At 42.7% G+C, this 18,514-nt stretch overlaps 1 protein-coding gene across 1 annotated transcript in view; it reads right to left on the bottom strand.

Moving 5' to 3' along the window:
* emilin1b (elastin microfibril interfacer 1b) overlaps window positions 1-18,514 on the bottom strand; it is a 93,558-nt gene that overhangs the window by 20,468 nt on the left and 54,576 nt on the right. Inside the window, exon 6 of the mRNA XM_073050340.1 lies at window positions 14,190-14,234. Coding sequence (XP_072906441.1) covers window positions 14,190-14,234 — 45 coding nt within the window. The remainder of the gene's footprint in view (window positions 1-14,189; window positions 14,235-18,514) is intronic.

The following is an 18,514-nucleotide window of genomic DNA, read 5'->3' as shown; positions in this document are numbered from 1 at the left end:
TGGAAGTCAGAAATAAGAAGGGATCAATCACTGTGCTGGGAGTAGTCTATAGGCCCCAAAGTAGCCCTCGGGACACCGAGGAGCAGATAAGCAGACAGATTTTAGAATGGAGCAGGAAATACAGGGTAGTAGTTATGGGTGATTTCAACTTCCCTCATATTGACTGGCACCTCCTGAGTGCGAGGGAGATAGATGGGGCTGAATTTGTCAGGTGTGTTCAAGAAGAATTCCTGACACAGTATGTGGACTGGCCGATGAGAGAAGAGGCTATACTGGATCTAGTTCTGTGTAATGAACCTGGTCAGGTAACAGACCTCTTGGTGGGGGAGCATTTTGGTGAGAGTGACCACAACTTCCTTAGCTTCAGCATAGCTATGGAAAGGGATAAAATCAGATGAAATGGTAAAGTGCTTAACTGAGGGATAACTTTGAAGGGATGAGGCAGGAACTAGCGAGAGTAAATTGGAAACAGATGTTCAAAGGGGAAAGCACAGAAGTAATGTGGGAGAAGTTTAGGGACCACTTGAGCTGGGTTCAGGGTAGGTTTGTCCCACTGAGGCAAGGAAAAAATGGTAGGAAAAGGGAACCGTGGCTGATGAAACATGTGAGGCAACTAGTCAAGAGGAAAAAGGAAGCATATGTTAGATATGAGAAGCAGGAAGTAGGAGGGGCTTATGAGAAATATAGGGTAGCCAGGAAGGAGCTAAAGAAAGGACTTAGGAGAGCTCAAAGGGGCATGAGAAGGCCTTGGCATGTAGTATTAAGGAGAACCCCAAGGCGTTCTATGCGTATGTGAAGAATAGGAGGATGACGAGAACAAAGGTGGGACCACTAAAGGATAAAGAGGGCAACATGAGCCTGGAAGTGGAGGAGGTTGTGGAGGTCCTAAATGAATACTTTGCTTCAGTATTCACAAGTGAAAAGGATCTTGATCCGGATGAGGTTGAGTAGAGCGGGCCTGTGTGCTGGACAATGTGGAGATTAAGGAAGAAGAAGTGCTGGATCTTCTTAAAAACATTAAGATTGATAAATCCCCAGGGCCGGATATGATACACCCCAGGTTGTTGTGGGAATTGAGAGAAGAGATCGCAGGAGCATTAGCCATGATCTTTGAATCCTCTTTGGCTGCAGGGGAAATGCCGGAGGACTGGAGAATGACAAATGTAGTTCCCTTGTTTAAAAAAGGTAATAGGGAGAAACCTGGGAACTATAGACCGGTGAGTCTTACATTGGTGGTATGCAAACTACTGGAAAGGATTCTTAAGGACAGGATCTATGAGCATTTGGAGAAGTACAGTCTACTCATGGTTAGTCAACATGGCTTTGTGAAGGGAAGATCATTTGTGCGGGAACGTTGTCTCATTTTTTAACTGCATTGCATTTGTGGTTTCTAAATGACAATAAACTGAATCTGAATCTGAATCATGCCTCACGAGCCTGATTGAGTTTTTTGAAGAGGTAACAAAAGAAATTTATGAGGGTAGGGCAGCAGATGTGGCCTACATGGACTATAGCAAAGCATTTGATAAGGTCCCTCATGAGAGACTCATCCAGAAAGTCATGAGGCATGGGATAAGTGGAACCCTGGCTGTGTGGAGAAAAAATTGGCTTAAAGGAAGAAAGCAGAGGGTAGTTGTGGAAGGAAAGTATTCTGCCTGGAGGTCGGAGATTAGTGGAGTGCCGCAGGGATCTACCCCGGGACCCCTGCTATTTGTGGTTTTTATAAATGACCTGCATGTAGAGGCGGAAAGATGGGTGAGTAAGTTTGCGGATGACATGAAGATTGGAGGAGTTGTGGATGGAGCTATAGGTGGTTGAAGGTTACAAGAGGATATAGACAGGCTGCAGAGTTGGGCAGAAAAATGGCAGATGGAGTTCAATCTGGACAAGTGTGAGGTGATGCATTTTGGAAGGACAAACCAGAAGACTGAGTACAGGATTAATGGTCAGTTACTTAAGAGTGTGGATGAACAAAGGGACCTTGGGGTTCAAATCCATACATCCCTCAAGGTCGCTGCACAGGTTGATAGGGTAGTTAAGAAGGCCTATGGGATGCTTGGCTTCATTAACAGGGAGATTGAGTTCAAGAGTAGAGAGGTCATGTTGCAACTCTACAAATCTCTGGTGAGACCGCACTTAGAGTATTGTGTTCAATTCTGGTCACCTCATTATAGGAAGGATTTGGAAGTATGGAGAGGGTGCAGAGGAGATTTACCAGGATGTTGCCTGGATTGGAGAACAAGTCATATGAAGCAAGGTTAGCAGAGCTGGGACTTTTCTCTTTGGAGTGTAGAAGAATGAGAGGGGACTTGATAGAGGTCTACAAGATTGTGAGAGGCATAGATAGGGTGGATAGTCAGTACCTGTTTCCCAGGGCACCAATAGCAAATACCAGAGGGCATATGTACAAAATTAAGGGAGGAAAGTTTTGGGGAGACATCAGGGGTAAGTTTTTTTTACACAGAGGGTTGTGAGTGCCTGGAATGACTTGCCAGGGATGGTGGTGGAGGCTAAAACATTAGGGATATTTAAGAGAGCCTCTTGGGCAGGCACATGGATGAAAGAAAAATGGAGGGTTATGGGGTAGTATGGGTTTAGTACTTTTTTTTAAGGATTATATGGGTCAGCACAACATGGAGGGCTGAAGGGCCTGTACTGTGCTGTAGTGTTCTATGGTTCTCTTGCATGTGACAACACAGGAACAGGCCCTTTACCAATCATGACATCAAATTAAATTGTGTCTGCATGTGATCCATATCCCTCTGTTCCCCAGGATCCAAATGACCCTTAAGCATTGTTCTCATTTCTGCTTCCACCATCACAATTGGCAGCATGTTCAGAGAAAACAACCTAAATTTGTCCAAGATTTCCTTATTGTTCATGCTCTCTAATCTATGCTACATCCACGAAAACCTCTTTTGCAACCTTTCCAAAACCTCCACATCCTTCTGCACCCTCTATGAAGCCTCCACATCATTCTACACTCACTCAAAAACCTTCACATTCTTCTTGCAATCCCACCAAAGCTCTAACACCTTTCTGCAGTCACTCCAAAGCCCCACGTCCTTCTGCATCCACTCCAAATCCTCACATCCTTCTGCATCCACATCTTTCTCCAACCCCTGCAAGGCTTGCACATCCCTCTGTTCCTGTGCTGTACTGTTCAATGTTCTATGCACCACTCCAAAGCCTCACATAATTTTGGTAATTGGGAAACTACAGCTGGGTCATAGAAAAGTAGTAAATATAATGGCCAGCTTGCTTTCATTGGTTAAGGTACTGAGTATGTGAGTCAGGAAGTTGTATAACATATTGGTTGGGCTTGATTTGGAGTACTGTGTGCAGTTCTGGTCACCATTGTGTCTGTACAACTACATATCAAATAAATAAAGGCACACACTCAGAGGTGGTTAACTTGCAAATTCACAACAAATCAATGTGCATGATAAGTTATCAGTTAATAATTAGTGCTAAGGGCTAAAAGAAATAGATCCGTACACATTCAGATCCATTTTTCATAATGTGTGACAAAACAGCTCCAATGTTATAAGAGGATGCATCACACACCTGTCTGATAGGCAGAAATTGATTAATAATGGGTGAGCAGCTCATCAGATGTTATTAGTTTCCCTTTTTTTCCTTGAATGCTCTTTCATATCTTTCTGACCGTGTCCACTTTGTTCATGTCTGCATTCAATGGGTGCAGCACTGTAGCAAGATTTGGGAGAAACCTGTAGTAGTAGCTTACAAGGCCCAAGTATGAGTTGAGTTGTGAAACATTTCCTAGTTTGAGTACCTGCAACACTGCTTCAGTCTTCTCTTGTGACTTATGTAAGCCATACTTGTAAATGACATGTCCACAATATGAGATTTCATTCTTGAAAAACACACATTTCTCTCTTTGCACACAGACCATACTCACTCAGCCTGGTAAGCAATTTACCAAGGTTCTGGAGGTGCTCTTCACCATTCTTGTCAGTTACAATGATGTCATCAAGGTAACACTGTGTCCAGGGATACCTTGGAGCACTTGGTCCATTGCTCTTTGCCAGATTACTGCCGCTGATGTGATTCCAAAGATGAAATGATTATACTGGAACTATCCCATATGAGTGTTGATTGTGAGGAACTTTCTGCTTGACTCCTCAATCTCCATTTGCAGATAGGCTTGTTGACAAGTCAATCTTTGAAAACCTCTTCCTGCCTGCTAAAGATGAAAAAATGTCTTTGCCACGGCAGGGGATAGTATGCAGCACAGGGTTGATGCTCACTTTGCAGTCCCTGCATGTGCAAACAGCTCTTGCCTTCTCTTTCTTGATCACTGAGATAATGGGCATGGCCCAGTTGCTCCACTCAACCTTGGAGAGAATGGCAGACACCTCCAAGCTCTGAAGTTCAGCATCCACTTTAGAACACACTGGTTACGCTTTATGGAATATTGGTATTGCTGCTTCATCCAGTTCAATTCTGGCCTGCATGCCTTAGAGTTTACCAATACCCTTCTCAGACCCCTTCTCATTAGCATTAAGCAGTTGTGCCAGTCTCTGGTTAGTGCTACCATATGGGATGCTGTTGCCTGTTGATGACACATTGAGAGCTTTGATTGTTTGCCAGTCTAGTTGGATTTTTCTCAACTATTCACATCTGAAAGTGCTGGCACTCCACTTTTCAATAAATAAACAATACTGTAATTACTGTTTTTTCCCCACTATACATCACATTCATTTTCAAATTGTTTTTGGGAGATACCTCTTTGCCTACGTAGGTCTTTAGCATCACTGAGGTCTTTCTAGTGTTAGCTTTGAAAACAGTCGCTTGTAGTCATCCTCTGAAATTCCAGATAAAGCTGACCCTGTATCCAGCTTCATCTTCAGCTTTACACCAGACACATCAGTTGTTATTCATATGATTTTGTGATCTGCTTCAGTAATGCTATGCAGTTCTAGGCAAAAAAGCTCACCTTTGTCAGACTCTGTGTTGTCTGATTCAGTTTCACATTCAGTCATTTTATGCATTTGTTTAGTTTTGTGTTTGAAGCTTTTCACTTGGTGTGGTTTTTCTCCTTGGTTGTGCATTTTGTCTGATTTTTACATTCTATGAGACTTTGTGCAAATGTTTTCTTTGAACAAACAGTAATTTGCATAATGGGAGGATTTGCCACATCGATAACATTTTTGACTTCTTGCACCATTCAGAGACATATAACATATAACAATCACAGCACGGAAACAGGCCATCTCGGCCCTCCTAGTCCGTGCCGAACTCTTAATCTCACCTAGTCCCACCTACCCGCACTCAGCCCATAACCCTTCACTCCTTTCCTGTCCATATACCTATCCAATTTTACCTTAAATGACACAACTGAACTGGCCTCTACTACTTCTACAGGAAGCTCATTCCACACAGCTATCACTCTCTGAGTAAAGAAATACCCCCTCGTGTTTCCCTTAAACTTTTGCCCCCTAACTCTCAAATCATGTCCTCTCGTTTGAATCTCCCCTACTCTCAATGGAAACAGCCTATTCATGTCAACTCTATCTATCCCTCTCAAAATTTTAAATACCTCGATCAAATCCCCCCTCAACCTTCTACGCTCCAATGAATAGAGACCTAACTTGTTCAACCTTTCTCTGTAACTTAAGTGCTGAAACCTAGGTAACATCCTAGTAAATCGTCTCTGCACTCTCTCTAATTTATTGATATCTTTCCTATAATTCGGTGACCAGAACTGTACACAATATTCCAAATTTGGCCTTACCAATGCCTTGTACAATTTTAACATTACATCCCAACTTCTGTACTCAATGCTCTGATTTATAAAGGCCAGCATTCCAAAAGCCTTCTTCACCACCCTATCTACATGAGACTCCACCTTTAGGGAACTATGCACTCTTATTCCTAGATCTCTCTGTTCCACTGCATTCCTCAATGCCCTACCATTTACCCTGTATGTTCTATTTGGATTATTCCTGCCAAAATGTAGAACCTCACACTTATCAGCATTAAACTCCATCTGCTATCGTTCAGCCCACTCTTCTAACCGGCATAAATCTCCCTGCAAGCTTTGAAAACCCACCTCATTATCCACAACACCTCCTACCTTAGTATCATTGGCATACTTACTAATCCAATCTACCACCCCATCATCCAGATCATTTATGTATATTACAAACAACATTGGGCCCAAAACAGATCCCTGAGGCACCCCGCTAGTCACCGGCCTCCATCCCGATAAACAATTATCCACCACTACTCTCTGGCATCTCCCATCTAGCCACTGTTGAATCCATTTTATTACTCCAGCATTAATACCTAACGACTGAACCTTCTTAACTAACCTTCCATGTGGAACTTTGTCAAAGGCCTTGCTGAAGTCCATATAGACTGCATCCACTGCCTTACCCTCGTCAACATTCCTCGTAACTTCTTCAAAAAATTCAATAAGGTTTGTCAAACATGACCTTCCACGCAGAAATCCATGCTGGCTACTCCTAATTAGATCCTGTCTATCCAGATAATTATAAATACTATCTCTAAGAATACTTTCCATTAATTTACCCACCACTGATGTCAAACTGACAGGTCTATAATTGCTAGGCTTACTTCTAGAACCCTTTTTAAACAATGGAACCACATGAGCAATACGTCAATCCTCCGGCACAATCCCCGTTTCTAATGACATCTGAAAGATCTCCGTCAAAGCTCCTGCTATCTCTACACAAACTTCCCTCAAGGTCCTGGGGAATATCCTGTCAGGACCCGGAGATTTATCCACTTTTAAATTTCTTAAAAGCGCCAGTACTTCCACCTCTTTAATTGTCATAGGTTCCATAACTTCCTTACTTGTTTCCCACACCTTACACCATTCAATATCCTTCTCCTTAGTGAATACTGAAGAGATCGTTCAAAATCTCTCCCATCTCCCTCGGCTCCACACATAGCTGACCACCCTGATTCTCTAAGGGACCAGTTTTATCCCTCACTATCCTCTTGCTTTTAATATAACCGTAGAAACCTTTCGGATTTACTTCCACCTTATTTGCCAAACCAAACTCGTATCTTCTTTTAGCTTTTCTAATCTCTTTCTTAAGATTCCTTTTACATTCTTTATATTCCTCAAGCAATTCCTTTACTCCATGCTGCCTATATCTATTGTAGACATCCCTCTTTTTCTGAACCAAGTTTCTAATATTCCTTGAAAACCATGGCGCTTTCAAACCTTTAACCTTTCCTTTCAACCTAACAGGAACATAAAGATTCTGTACCCTCATAACTTCACCCTTAAATGACCTCCATTTCTCTATTACATCCTTCCCATAAAACAACTTGACCCAATCCACTCTCTCTAAATCCCTTCGCATCTCCTCAAAGTTAGCCTTTCTCCAATCAAAAATCTCAACTCTAGGTCCAGTCCTGTCCTTCTCCATAATTATATTGAAGCTAAAGCTATTGTGATCACTGGACCGGAAGTGCTCCCCAACACATACTTCTGTCAGCTGACCTATCGCATTCCCTAACAGGAGATCCAACACTGCCCCATCTCTAGTTGGTACTTCTATGTATTGTTGCAAAAAACTATCCTGCACACATTTCACAAACTCTAAACCATCCAGCCCTTTTACAGAATGAGCTTCCCAATCTATGTGTGGAAAATTAAAATCTCCCACATTTTGTGTGTTTCACATTCTTTTGTGTGTTTCACATTATTGAGAAAGTAAGGAGGCATGGGATCCAAGGAGACATTGCTTTGTGGATCCAGAACTGGCTTGCCCACAGAAGGCAAAGAGTGGTTGTAGGTGGATCATATTCTGCATGGAGGTCGGTCACCAGTTCTGTTCTGGGACCCTTACTCTTCGTGATTTTTATAAATGACCTGGATGAGGAAGTGCAGGGATGGGTTAAGTAAGTTTGCTGATGACACAAAGGTTGGAGGTGTTGTGGATAGTGTGGAGGGCTGTCAGAGGTTACAACAGGACATTGATAGGATGCAGAACTGGGCTGAGAAGTGGCAGATGGAGTTTAACCCAGATAAGTGTGAAGTGGTTCATTTTGGTAGATCAATATGATGGCAGAATATAGTATTAATGGTAAGACTCCTGGTAGTGTGGAGGATCAGAGGGACCTTGGGGTCCAAGTCCATAGGATGCTCAAAGCAGCTGCGCAGGTTGACTCTGTGATTAAGAAGGCATATGGTGTATTGGCCTTCATTAATCGTGGAATTGAATTTAGGATCTGAGAGGTAATGTTGCAGCTATATAGGACCCTAGTCAGACCCTACTTGGAGTACTTTGCTCAGTTCTGGTTGCCTCGCTAGAGGAAGGATGTGGAAGCCATAGAAGGGGGCGGAGGAGATTTACAAGGATGTTGCCTGGATTGGGGAGCATGCCTTATGAAAACAGGTTGAGTGAACTCGGCCTTTTCTCCTTGGAGTGACAGAGAATGAGAGGTGACCTGACAGAGGTGATGAGAGGCATTGATCTTGTGGATAGTCAGAGGCTTTTGCCCAGGGCTGAAATGGTTGCCACAAGAGGACACAGGTTTAAGGTGCTGGGGAGTAGGTACAGAGGAGATGTCAGGGGTAAGTTTTTTTTTTTTACACAGAGACTGGTGAGTGCGTGGAACAGCTGCTGGCAATGGTGGTGGAGGTGGATATGATAGGGTCTTTTAAGAGTCTTTTGGATAGGTACATGGAGCTTCGTAAAATAGAGAGCTATAGGTAAGCTTATTGAAGTCTAAGTTAGGGACATGTTTGGCACAACTTTGTGGGCCGAAGGGCCTGTATTGTGCTGTAGGTTTTCTATGTTTCTGTTTTTAAACCCTTTTTCTGTAATTCTGAAGCATCCGAAGGGTATCTACAGTTATATTAATAGCAAAAGGATAGTGAGGGATAAAATTGGTCCCTTAGAGAATCAGAGTGGACAGCTATGTGTGGAGCCGAAAGATATGGGGGAGATTTTGAACAATTTCTTTTCTTCGGTATTCACTAAGGAGAAGGATATTGAATTGTGTAAGGTAAGGGCAACAAATAGGGAAGTTATGGAAACTATGACAATTAAAGAGGAGGAAGTACTAGCACTATTAAGGAATATAAAAGTGGATAAATCTCCTGATCCTGACAGGATATTCCCTAGGACATTGAAGGAAGTTGGTGTAGAAATAGCAGGGGCTTTGACAGAAATATTTCAAATGTCATTAGAAATGGAGATGGTGCGGGGATTGGTGTATTGCTCATGTGGTTCCATTGTTTAAAAAGGGTTCTAAGAAAAAACCTAGCAATTATAGGCCTGTCAGTTTGACATCAGTGGTGGGTAAATTAATGGAAAGTATTCTTAGAGATGATATATATAATTATCTGGATAGACAGGGTCTGAATAGGAATAGTCAGCATGGATTTGTTCATGGAAGGTCATATTTGACAAATCTTATTGAATTTTTTGAAGAGGTTATGAGGAAAGTTGACGAGGGTAAAGCAGTGGATGTTGTGTACATGGACTTCAGTAAGGCCTTTGACAAGGTTCCGCATGGAAGGTTAGTTGGGAAGGTTCAATCATTAGGTATTAATATTGAAGTAGTAAAATGGATTCAACAATGGCTAGATAGGAGATGCCAGAGAGTAGTGGTGGATAACTGTTTGTCAGGTTGGAGGCCGGTGACTAGTGGTGTGTCTCAGAGAACTGAATTGGGTCCAGTGTTGTTTGTCATATACATTAATGATCTGGATGATGAGGTGGTAAATTGGATTAGTAAGTATGCAGATGATACTAAGATAGGTGGCGTTGTGGATAATGAAGTAGGTTTTCAAAGCTTGCAGAGAGATTTAGGCCAGTTAGAAGAGTGGGCTGAACGATAGCAGATGGAGTTTAATGCTGATAAGTGTGAGGTACTACATTTTGGTAGGAATAATCCAAATAGGACATATATCGTAAATGGCAGGGCATTAAAGAATACAGTAGAACAGAGTGATGTATGAATAATGGTGTATAGTTCCCTGAAGGTGGAATCACATGTGGATAGGGTGGTGAAGAAAGCTTTTGGTATGTTGGCCTTTATAAATCAGAGCATTGAGTATAGGAGTTGGGATGTAATGTTAAAATTGTACAAGGCATTGGTAAGGCCAAATTTGGAGTATTGTGTACAGTCCTGGTCACTGAATTATAGGAAAGATGTCAACAAAATAGAGAGAGTACAGAGAAGATTTACTAGAATGTTACCTGGGTTTCAGCACCTAAGTTACAGGGAAAGGTTGAATAAGTTAGGCCTTTATTCTTTGGAGCGTAGAAGGTTGAGGAGGGACGATAGAGGTATTTAAAATAATGAGGGGGTTAAATAGAGTTGATGTGGATAGGCTTTTTCCATTGAGAGTAGGGGAGATTCAAACAAGAGGACATGATTTGAGAGTTAGGGGGCAAAAGTTTAAGGGTAACACAAGGGGGAATTTCTTTACTCAGTAAAGAGAGTGGTAGCTGTGTGGAATGAGCTTCCAGTAGAAGTGGTAGATGCAGGTTCGGTATTGGCATTTAAAGTAAAATTGGATAGGTATATGGACAGGAAAGGAATGGAGTGTTATGGGCTGAATGTGGGCCAGTGGGACTAGGTGAGAGTAAGCTTTTGGCACAGACTAGAAGGGCTGAGATTGCCTGTTTCCGTGCTGTAATTGTCATATGGTTATATCTGTTGCTGCTGTCTCCATTGATGTTGCAATAGTCAATTTCCATTCTAAGATTAGGTCCTCTTTCTGATAGTAACTGTAGTCCCTTTTGAGTGCCTTGACTATCCATGCCACATACAAGCCTGCCCCTTAAAGCATCAGAAAGTCTCTATTCAAAGTCACTGTATTGGGAAAGTTTGCGCAGTTCGAACTGCTTTCATCCTTTGACTGGTTCCTTTTGTGAAAGCTAAATCTATCAGCTATTTCTAGTTTCTTGGGCTCAAGAGATTTTGTAAAATTTCAATAATTTCATTCAACGTCTTGCTTGCTGGCTTTTCCCAGAGTTACTAAATTGCATAAGAGACTACATTTTAACACCCATTAAGCGAATAAGTGTGGAGACTTTCTTACCTCATCCATGTTGTTAGCATTACAATAGAGTTCAACCCTCTTGACATATGATTCCCAGTCCTCAACAGTACTATCAAGTTTGTCATCTTTCCCGACTAAGGCCATCACCACGTTACTTTCATTTTAGTTTTGCTAGTTGTGTATCTCTCACTGTGTACTGTGCACTGTCACTCACGCATCCCTGTGCTAGCATCTATGACTGCCTTCTCTGTATTGGTTCACTCTTTCCTCTCACTGTCTCTTTCCCTTCCTCTGGGTTCTGTCATCTCGTAACTGTCAGTGCAGTTGGTGATATTTGCAGACATTCAGGTTTGTACTTGTCGCCAATTTGTTGTGTCTGTACAACTCAATATGAAATAAATAAAGACACACACTTGGAGGTGAAGTTAATGTGTATATTCACTTTGCAGAGAGCCTAACAAATCAAAGTTATCAGTCAATAATTAGTGCTAAGGGGAAAGAAAAAGAAATCAATCCATACACTACAGACACATTTACCTAGTTTGGTCCACAATGTTGTACCCATCTATATAAACCTACTCCATGATCAATCTAACCTCTATTTTAATACATCCTATGCTTATCTAAGCGTCTTTTCGCTGTCCCTAATATATTAGCCTCACCACCTCTGGCAGTGCATTCCACATACCCACCCCTCTGTGTAAACAACCTACCTCCGAATCTCTCTGTATGCATGTCAAATATTTCACTATATCTCAGCCAAATGTTTTCTTTACCATACTATCTACCTATGTCTGTATTCTCCAGGAACTACCTACTCATACTTCTGGGACTCTGTTCTATAATATTCCCCAGGGCCCTATCATTTTACACTGTGAGTCCTGCCTTGGTTTCTTTTACCAAATGCAACCCTCTTGAAGCTCTCTTAAGTACCAGACACTAGAATACTGCAGCACAGTACAGGCCCTTTGGCCCTTGATGTTGTGCCAACCCATATATTCCTTAAAAATAAAGTATTAAACCCACACTACCCCATAACCCTCTATTTTTCTTTCATCTATGTGCCTGTCCAAGAGGCTCTGAAATACCCCTAATGTTTTAGCCTCCACCACCATCCCTGGCAAGTCATTCCAGGTACCCACAACTCTCTGTGTAAAAAAATTACCCCTGATGTCTCCCCTAAACATGCCTCCCTTAACTTTGTATATATGCCCTCTGGTGTTTGCTATTTGTGTCCTGGGAAACAGGTGCTGGCTATCCACCCTATCTATGCCTCTCATAATCTTGTAGACCTCCATCAAGTCCCCTCTCATCCTTCTACGCTCCAAAGTGAAAAGTCCCAGCTCTGCTGACCTTGCCTTATAAGACTTGTTTTCCAGTCCAGGCAACATCCTGGTAAATCTCCTCTGTACCCTCTCCATAGCTTCCACATCCTTCCTATGATGAGGTGACCAGAATTGAACACAATACTCTAAGTGTGGTATCACCAGAGATTTGTAGAGTTGCAACATGACCTCTCTACTCTTGAACTCAATCCCCCTATAAATGAAGCCTAGCATCCCATAGGCCTTCTTAACTATTCTATCAACCTGTGCAGTGACCTTGATGGATGTATGGATTTGAACTCCAAGGTCCCTCTGTTCCTCCACATTGTTAAGTAACTGACCATTAACCCAGTACTCAGCCTTCTGGTTTGTCCTTCCAAAATACATCACCTCACACTTATCCGGATTGAATTCCATCTGCCATTTTTCTGCCCACCATACTTTCCTTCCACTTCTACCCTCTGCTTTCCTCCTGTAAGTCAATTTTTTATCCAAACAGCCAAGGTTCCACTGATCCCATGCCTCATGACTTTCTGGATGAGTCTCTCATGGGGGACCTTGTCAAATGCCCTGCTAAAATCCATGTTGACCACATCTACCACCCTACCCTCATCAATTTCTTTTATTACCACTTCAAAAAACTCAATTAGACTCGTGACACACAACCTTCCCTTCATAAAGCCATGTTGACTATCCTTGAGTAGACTGTACTTCTCCAAATGCTTGTAGATCCTATCCTTAAGAATCCTTTCCAATAGTTTGCAGACCATTGACGTAAGACTCACTGGTCTGTAGTTCCCAGGATTCTCCCTATTACCTGTTTTTAAACAAGGGAACTACATTTGCCATTTTCCAATCCACCGGCACCTCCCCTGCAGCCAAAGAGGAATCAAAGATCATAGCTAATGCTCCAGCGATCTCTTCTCTCACTTCCCACAGCAACCTGGGGTATATCACATCCGGCCCTGGGGACTTATCAATCTTGATGTTTTTAAGAAGATACAACTCTTCTTCTTCCTTAATCTCCACATTATCCAGCACACAGGCCTGTTCTATTTCGACCTCACCCTGATCAAGATCCTTTTCACTTGTGAATACTGAAACAAAGTATTCATTTAGGACCTCCCCAACCTCCTCCACATCCGGACACATGTTGCTTTCTTTATCCTTTAGCGGCCCCACCTTTCATTCTTGTCATCCTTCTGTTCTTCACATACGCATAGAACGCCTTGGGGTTCTCCTTAATCCTACATGCCAAGGCCTTCTCATGCCCCCTTCGAGCTTTCCTAAGTCCTTTCTTAAACTCCTTCCTGGCTACCCTATATTTCTCATAAGTCCCTCCTGCTTCCTACTTCTTATATCTAACATAAGCTTTCCTCTTCCTCTTGATGAGTTGCCTCACATGTTTCATCAGCCACAGTTCCCTGTTCCTACCATTTTTTCCTTGTCTCAGTAGGACAAACCTATCCCTAAACAAGTGGTCCCTAAACCTCCTCTACATTACTTCTGTGCTTTCACCCTTGAACATCTGTTTTCAATTTACTCTCATCATGTGATATAGTCATGTGACAGACACAACTTGCTGGTTGATGGGAATGATTCCTGAATCAACAGAACTTAGAGCAACACACACAAAATGCTAGAAGACACCAGCTGTCTTTAGCACGTTGTTGGTCCGTGTGTCCAATAACTCTTGTCAGCAACAGCCAGTGGGTTTCTGATGATGGAAAGTGGAGCTTTTAAGGAGAACATGGCCTGATATCTAAACCCCTGTGGAAGCAGGCATATCAATGAATAGAAGTGGTGGAAGGTGGGAGACCGTGGATTTAGGATGTATGCACTACCTTGGGGTCCAGGTGGTCCAGGAGGTCCACGAGGTCCTTCAGCACCTGGAAAAGACAACAGAATGAAGAAGCAGATCTGAACTTGTCACACTTCCTTCACTGTACAAGTCGATAAATTGAACCACTGTTCCCACAATCCTGGTTACATGGAGAGGAACTGAATGATACTCCACCTCTACCACCCCTTCTTCCCCCTGCTCCCCACCCACCAAGCATTACCCTCACTCTCTCCTGTTGATACCAACACCTCCTCTGAGAGTACTGAAGCTGCACTTGGCTGGGCGATTCAGCCATAATATGAACCTCTGCAAATCTAGAACACAAGTACAACCATGGATCACTGTACATTCTTTAGCAACAGCACGCAGAGGCACCAGTCTGACTATCTACACTTCTATCACAAAGGACAACAAGATGGCATTACACCCAGAAGGGCAACTATTGTCCAGGAGCACTTACACTCACTTCCAGAGTAACACCACGGCAGTGAACAGTTAGCATGATACTATTACAGCTCAGGGCATCATAGCTCAGCGTTCAGTCTCAGTGTCCACTGTAAGCAGTCTGTGTGTCCTCCCAATGCAATGTGTGGGTTTCCTCTGGGTGTCCCAGTTTTCTCCCACAGTCTAAAGATGAGGAGTCAGAGTAAGAAAGTTAGGGGAGAGTAGGGAGAACCACAAGGTGATAGATGAAACTGGGGGGGGTTGAGGAGGAGTAAAGTAAAGAGTTGGGATGTTGATTGATGAAAGAGATACAGGACTGGAGAAGGGGGAATCTGATTGGAGAGGACAAATGGTCATGGAAGAAAGAAAAGGTGGTGGAGTCCAGATGGAGGTGATGGGCAGGTAAGATGATAAGGAGACAAAGGGGAATAGGATTGGTGAATGGGGTGGGGGGGGGCATGACTGGAAGTTGGAGAAATCGATGTTCGTACCATCAGATTGAAGGCTACCCAGATGGAATATAAGGTGCAAACACGAGGAAATCTGCAGATGCTGGAAGTTCAAACAACACATACAAAATGCTGGTGGAACACAGCAGGCCAAGCAGCATCTATAGGAAGAAGCACTGTCGACGTTTCGGGCCGAGACCCTTCGTCAGGATTAACTGAAAGGAAAGATACTAAGGGATTTGAAAGTAGTGGGGGGAGGGGGAAATGCAAAATGATAGGAGAAGACCGGAGGGAGTGGGATGAAGCTAAGAGCTGGAAAGGTGATTGGCGAAAGTGATACAGAGCTGGAGAAGGGAAAGGATCATGGGACGGGAGGCCTCGGGAGAAAGAAAGGGGGAGGGGAGCACCAGAGGGAGATGGAGAACAGGCAGGGTGATGGGCAGAGAGAGAGAGGAAAAAAATCAAACAAATAAATATGTCAGGGATGGGGTAAGAAGGGGAGGAGGGGCATTAACGGAAGTTAGAGAAGTCAATGTTCATGCCATCAAGTTGGAGGCTACTCAGCCGGTATATAAGGTGTTATTCCTCCAACCTGAGTGTGGCTTCATCTTGACAGTAGAGGAGGCCATGGATGGAAATATCAGAATGGGACTAGAAAGTTGTGTTAAAATAGGTGGCCACTGGGAGATCCCATAGACAGAGTGTAGATGCTCAGTGAAGTGGTCTCCCAATCTATGTCAGGTCTCACCAATATACAGGAGGCCACACTGGGAGCACCAGGTACAGTAGGTAACCCTAACAGGCTCACAGATGAAGTGTCACCTCACTCAATAAGCTGTCCCAAGTTAGTAAACCCTGGTAGGTCAAATGTAATGAAATAAACTGTCCCTACTTAGTAAACCCTGGTAGGACGAAGGTAAATATCCTGAAGTGGTAGTGTTGTATTCCATATATTCCATGTTGTATTCCATCTGCCAGACCTTGGCCCACCCACTTAACCTATCTATATCCCGCAGCAGACTCTCCACATCCTCTGTACAATTTGCTTTTCTACTCAGTTTAGTGTCATCAGCAAATTTTGCTATGCTACACTCAGTTCCCTCTTCCAAATCATCAATGTACATGGTAAACAGCTGCGGGCCCAGCACCGACCCCTGCGGCACCCCACTCACCACTGACTGCCAACTGGAGAAACACACATTTATACCAACTCTCTGCCTTCTATCGGTTAACCAGTCCACTATCCAAGGCCAATACACTTGCTCCGACTCCATGCATCCATATCTTATTCATAAGTCTCCTGTGCAGCACCTTATCGAACATCTTCTGGAAATCCAAGTATACGACACCTACCTGTTCCCCTCTATCCACTACATTCATTATGGTTTTCTATGTTTCTATGTTTTATGTTTCTAAGTTAGTAATTCTGGTAGGTCAAATGTAATGAAATAAACTGTCCCAAGTTAGTAAACCCAGGTAGGTCAAATGTAAATGAAATAAACTGTCCCAAGTTAGTAAACACTGGTAGGTCAAATGTAAATGAAATAAACTGTCCCTAGTTAGTAAATTTTGGCAGGACAAATGTAAACAGATAGAAACATAGAAATATAGAAAATCTACAGCATAATACATGTCCTTTGGCCCAAATGCTGTGCCGAACATGTATTTACTTGAGGTAGTACACAGTCGAGGGCAAGACTCTTAACAGTGCTGCTGAGCAAAGAGATCTAAGGGTCCAAGGTTATAGCTCCATGAAATTGGCTACACAGGTTGATCGGAGGGTTAAGAAGGCATATGGTATGCTTGCTTTTATTAATTGAGGCATTGAGTTTAAAGTCAGAAAATTATGTTGCAGCTTTTAAAGCTCTAGTTAAGAGTCTAAGGCCAGATGACACAACCTCAGAATAGAAGGACATCCATTTAGAATAGAGGGACATCCATTTAGAATAGAGTTGAGGAATTTCTTTTGCCAGAGAGTGGTGAATCTGCAGAATTTGTTGCCACAGGCAGCTGTGGAGGCCAAGTCTTTGTGTATATTTAAGGCAGAGGTTGATAGGTTCTTGATTGGTCAGAGCATGAAGGGATATGGTGAGAGGTCAGGAGATTGGGACTGAGAGGAAAATTGGATCAGCTTTGATGAAATGGTGGAGCAGAGTCGATGGGCCAAATGGCCTAATTCTGCTCCTATATCTAATGGTCTTATGGCTAATACTCTCCCACCATAGGAAACATCCTCTCCACATCCACTCTATCAAGGTCTTTCACCATTTCAATGAGATCACCCCTCATTCTTTTGATTTCTAGTGAGTACATGTCCAGAGCCATCAAATGCTCTTTACATGGAAAGCCTTTCAAATCGGAATCATATTCAAGAACCCCCCTTGAGCCCTCTCCAGTTTCAGCACATCCCTTCTTAGGTAGGGGGCCCAAAACTGCTCACAATACTCCAAGTGAGGCTTTACCAGTGCTTTATAAAATCCCAACATTACATCCTTGCTTTTATATCCTAGTCCTTTTGAAATGAATTAACCTTCCTCAGCATCAACTCAACCTGCAAATTAATCTTCAGGGAATCATACATGAAGACTCCCAAGTCCCTTTGCACCTCAGATTTTTGAATTTTCTATCCATTTAGAAAATCGTCTACACTTGTATTTTTTCTACCAAAGTGCATGTCCATACACTTCCTGACACTGTATTCCTTCTGTCATTTCTTTGCACATTCTCCTAATCTGTCTAAGTCCTTCTGTAGCCTCCCTGCTTCCTCAAAACAACCTGCCCCTCCACGTATCTTCATATTGTATGCAAACTTTGCAACAAAGCCATCAATTACATCATCCAAATCATTGACATATAACATAAAAAGAATCGGTCCCAACACAGACCACTGTGGCACATCACTAATCACCAGCAGCCAACCAGAAAAGGCTCCCTTTATTCCCATCAAATGTTCCTATTGAATACTCCTGTCTCAAACTGCTACAGATGAAAACCACATCTACATCTAAAATCTGTACTGTTAGTATCCTCATTTTAATGTGATTTAAAAATATCTATTGCTACTTAAAATCAACAAAACTGGTTGCGGGCACTGGGATGGTTCCCCTTTTAGATGGCAGAAGAGAGGTTGCCAAGCTGGGATAAAGGCTTGTTTATGAAAACAAAACTTTTGACTCCCAATACCAACCATCTTGCCAGCAAACTTACAGACCCTGGTAAATAAAACTGATGATCTCACAGCTAGGGTGCTGTATCAGAAGGACAGTAGGATCACTTGTGTCTTTTGCTTCACGGAATCTTGCTTAACCCCTTAATTCTGGACATAATGATTCAAATTGACCGATTCACAATACACTGCCAAGATATGACAGCTGGAGAGGAGGAATGAGCTTCATGATCAACCCCTTATTGTGTACAAACATGTTGGTGCTGT

Source organism: Hemitrygon akajei, chromosome 7, assembly GCF_048418815.1.
Source record: "Hemitrygon akajei chromosome 7, sHemAka1.3, whole genome shotgun sequence".
Classification (NCBI taxonomy): Eukaryota; Metazoa; Chordata; class Chondrichthyes; order Myliobatiformes; family Dasyatidae; genus Hemitrygon; species Hemitrygon akajei.
This window is presented reverse-complemented; position numbering and strand designations above follow the sequence as displayed.